Source organism: Hordeum vulgare, chromosome 2H (assembly GCF_904849725.1).
Source record: "Hordeum vulgare subsp. vulgare chromosome 2H, MorexV3_pseudomolecules_assembly, whole genome shotgun sequence".
Classification (NCBI taxonomy): Eukaryota; Viridiplantae; Streptophyta; class Magnoliopsida; order Poales; family Poaceae; genus Hordeum; species Hordeum vulgare.
In genome coordinates this window covers 66,893,065-66,896,970 of record NC_058519.1, presented here as the reverse complement: position 1 = coordinate 66,896,970, position 3,906 = coordinate 66,893,065, and the positions used below count along the sequence as shown (strand labels likewise).

At 50.5% G+C, this 3,906-nt stretch overlaps 1 protein-coding gene across 2 annotated transcripts; it reads left to right on the top strand.

The window, feature by feature from the left end:
• Positions 1 to 741: 741 nt before the first annotated feature.
• On the top strand, positions 742 to 3,086 carry LOC123429588. 2 transcript variants are annotated; one of them, XM_045113616.1, is made up of 7 exons: positions 742 to 842; positions 948 to 1,043; positions 1,117 to 1,215; positions 1,326 to 1,406; positions 1,504 to 1,716; positions 1,810 to 2,119; positions 2,795 to 3,086. In XM_045113616.1, the coding sequence occupies exons 1-7, from the start codon at positions 758 to 760 to the stop codon at positions 2,877 to 2,879; spliced, it is 969 nt and encodes a 322-aa protein (XP_044969551.1). In that variant the 5' UTR covers positions 742 to 757; the 3' UTR covers positions 2,880 to 3,086. The 2 variants fall into 2 exon arrangements, with proteins under 2 accessions (XP_044969551.1, XP_044969552.1); XM_045113617.1 differs by having other exon boundaries at positions 2,773 to 3,086.
• The last annotated feature ends 820 nt before the right edge of the window (positions 3,087 to 3,906 follow it).

Genomic DNA, 3,906 nt, shown 5'->3' with positions numbered 1-3,906 from the left:
TTTTTTCAAACCTTGGTCGCTGACCTGAAGTTTTCGTTGTACACTGTCAGCGCAAAAATGGATCCGCCACCGGTCGACGATCGCCGGAGACAAGGAAGAATTGGTGGAAGACGAAGACGGTGATTTTTCGAACGCACAAACATCCTGCCGCTCGGACGGCCTTTTCTATTTTTCACCACGAACGCGCACTCGATCGCCTTACCGCACCAAGCGCACGCACGTCCGTCGCCTCCGATTATGGCTTATTCCTAACACACACAACCAGGCACCCAGCAGCTGCGCCACGATCACTGCCCGCAGCTGTCCAGGAGGGGAGCTTCTTGTCCCGTTTGAAACATGCCGTGACCGGTCTGGAAGAGAGACAGCAGGATTGGGACGTTGGGGTTTGGTCGGCTTTAGCAGCCTTCTACCAGCCCCCCCTCCTGCCATATTTTGTGTCAGCGCTACGTACTCCTCCTTCAGCCAGACCCAGACCCAGCTGGGCGACTCGTCGGGGAAATAGGAGAGACGGAGGATTCGGAGAATGATTGTGCACCCCCCTCACTGCCGAGTGGGGGCAGCGATCTGTAGCCCCACGTGTCAGTGGTGGCTTCTAGGTCTCGCATCCGCGGAGTGGCGTATCCTCCTCGGGGCTTGTGCCTTCATATACACCACGCCACCTCTCGCTCGCACTCACTCGCACCGGCGCCGCCTGATCCCAAGCCCAGCACGCCCGCCGCAAACAAGCACCTCCTCCTCCTCCCTCCAAGCACCTCTCATGGCGGGGAAGGGCAACGGAGGGCAGGCAGGCGACGCCCCGGCTCCAGCGCCGGCCTCGCCGCCGCCTGGTCTCGGTGCAGGTGGTGGGTCCCCCGCCGTTTCCCTCGCGTTTTTCTCCTCGTTTCCTTTCTCATCGTCGGCGACGTGAATGCCTGCCGGTGGATTCCGTTCTTGTGTTCTTTTTGTAGGCGCACCAGTTGCGGTCGTCGTCGGCGTGCACGAGGAGGTGCCACCGCAAGAAGAGAACGCGGAGCTGCCCGCTCACGGTGCTGGTCTCGGTGGAGGTAAGTCCTGCTCCCTTTTCCACCGCAATCTTTCATCGCCGACGGCCTGAGTATTCTGTTTCTGCCTTCGCAGGCCTTCATCTGCCAGTCGCAGTCGACGTTGCCGTGCAGGAGGACGTACCAGAAGGTCCAGAAGAACAGCACCCGGCGCCGGCCGCTCATGATGCAGCAGGCGAGTCTCCGTCGTCCGTCTCGATTTTCTCCCCGCCTGCCTTCCATCGATCGTCGCCGACTTGCGGTTCTGATTTCTGTTCTTGTCCTTTTTATGCGGTGGGCTCACAGCCGACGTGGACCTGCTTGAGGCGCTGGCACCCGAACACCAAGAAAATGCCCCGGCGGCGCCCGATGGCGATGAAGATGCAGGCGAGTCTCCGCTTCTTGCTGTTTTCTGTCCCAAGCGCCTGTCTTTCATCCGGATTCCCCGACGAGATACTGACTCCGTTCCTGTGTTACTGTATAGGTGCGCTGAACCTACACCTGCAGGAGCTGGAGGCACAACTTGACGCGCCTGAACCCAGCGACGTGACCATGCAGCAGCTTGAGGGCTCGAGCATCCTGAGAGAGATGGAGCTGGCATCTGGGCTCCCCAACCCAAAGAAACCCAGACTTGATCCACCATCGGGACAGACGAAGATGAAGGTCGTTCCAGTTGACGCAAACCGCGTGCCGGATGGTAAAGATTTTCCGACTTCTCCTCGTTTCCGCAAATTCAATACAGAAACAATCGACTTACTGCAAAATCTTTTCATTGGCATTTCGCATGCAGTTGGCGGAGGGTCTGGGAGCACCGTGCTGATGAATGCAGATGCAGGTGCAGGCATGGGTCCTGTTCCTCAGCTTCCCATCTTCCCTGGGCCTCCTCCGCTGCGTCCTATGGTCTTGTGTCCTGCAGGCTGCGGCAGGCCGGCAGTGAAAAACACCATAGGAACTTCTATGGTACCGCCCATTGTCTTGCCCCCGCACCTATGCCTTTGCGAGCCGTGCTACAATGGAGCACCAGACCGGTGGGATACTGATTGCGCTGTTTGTCGCAATTTCTACGGAGCGTACCCGGGGAAAAAAAGGAGGTCTCCGAGGTACGTTCAAATACCCCCTTGCGCTGCATATTCCTACTAGTAGCAACACAAAAGCCAATAGTTTTCTCTTGCTGTACATAGCCTACTACTGAGTACTGAATTTGGGGGTAGTAGTATTCCTAAATTGATCCCGTGAGTCTAGTTCGGTTCCAATGTATATATTCTGCTAAAGCGGAGTACTCGCCTCATGTTCCAATTACAGCAGGCATCCACGCCCCTCGTTTCTGTTGGCTCAGACTTCTTGTTTGTGTACACCGGCGCCGTCCACCGTTTTTTTAGGAGCCATATCCATGTCCTCGTGTCATCCCCTGAAAAAAAGGTGGAATTGAGCATGGCCTCCGAATTGCACAAAAGAACTAAGGATTTTATATGTCACCATTAATGATACAAATTATTTCTTAGTAAGAACGGTATGAAGTTTGTAGTACATTCTCGAATTGGCCTGAACTACAGTTTCAAGATCTGTGAATTTCAGACCCAACATAACATATGTTTGACTGGACTGGTTTGCCATGTATATAAACGAAGATTGTTATAGTTTGAATACATTGCATTGCTTCAGTAGTTGTCAGTCTAATTTCCAATATGAAAAAAATAGTGTCTGCTAAACATTAGACTGATCAACATATATCCATACTCCTCTGTTGATGTAGTTTCTGAGTGAAATTCTTCTAGGAAGACTACAAGCTGCCGAGGTCAGATGGTCAGGAGGGCAAAGAAGTGTTGGATGAAGACGTGTCTACCAAATAGAGGGAACTAAACTTCAATTGAATACCCGAATATTTATGTTATTCCAGTTGTTAAATTACCTTATGGACGATCCGGTTTATGTTTAAGTTCCTAATTTAGTGGTGCTCCAAGTGTTAAGTTACCAAAATAACGTAGTTGAATTGATCACATTTTGGCCTGGATTGTACTATTTATCTGGATGGTGCATTTTTGCAAATTTTCTGTGACGCTTCTACCATTTTTCTGGATCATGTGGCTGCGGATGCTTCACTCAATTGGCTGCGGATCTTATTTATTTATTATTTTGCTTGAAGTTATACCAAATTATAGAAAACTGAATGCACATGTTATTTGGAATGTGCACATTACATAATTTGACACACAATCCGAAGGAAGCGCACATGACAGGTTTAGACCGCACTTCTAGAAACTTGAGAGCTTCTGCTATTCCGGCACTTGTACATTATGATATTTGAAACAAAAAATCTTACAACGCTTTTCAATTATGTTACGTGAAATACGCATCCTTTTATTCTTGAACAGTTCCATCATCCTACTTGTTGAAAATATGAACGATTTACCATGTGATTTTGCTAGAAGAAATATTAGATAAATCATGACTACCATAGCAATTATAAGATAAGTCATGCGATCATACAGAGAGTATGCAAGAAGCATGTGAAGTGGTGAGCAAAAACGGTACATATTTAGAAAAGAAACTTGAACAAGAAGTTGCGACATGAACTCAAACAAAAAGAACACGAACACGTACTGAGTTGCAACACCAACAGTGGGATTGGCGTTGACGTCGTCACCGGCCATGTCGTCGAAGAGGTTGTTGACGTCGGGGAAGAAGTCGTCGTCCGGGAAGTGGTCGTCGGCGTTCGTGGTGTCCGTGATGAAGAATCATGTAGTCACGCAAAGCGCTCTCCAAAAACCTTATCACCCTTCTCCCGTACATGACTCAGAGGTGGCGGGGTTTCGAATGCCTACTGTCCCGACCTGCGGTGCATGCCGCAAGCCGGGATTGGGAAGAACCTAGTAGCGGCTCAAAGCTT

Bases quoted from the DNA above. Each gene is read 5' to 3' on its own strand.
- LOC123429588 (XM_045113616.1), top strand. From the start codon at position 758: ATGGCGGGGAAGGGCAACGGAGGGCAGGCAGGCGACGCCCCGGCTCCA. The intron at 1,044-1,116 runs GTAAGTCCTGCT...CTGCCTTCGCAG, and splicing joins CGGTGCTGGTCTCGGTGGAG to GCCTTCATCTGCCAGTCGCA. The intron at 1,717-1,809 runs GTAAAGATTTTC...TTTCGCATGCAG, and splicing joins CGCAAACCGCGTGCCGGATG to TTGGCGGAGGGTCTGGGAGC.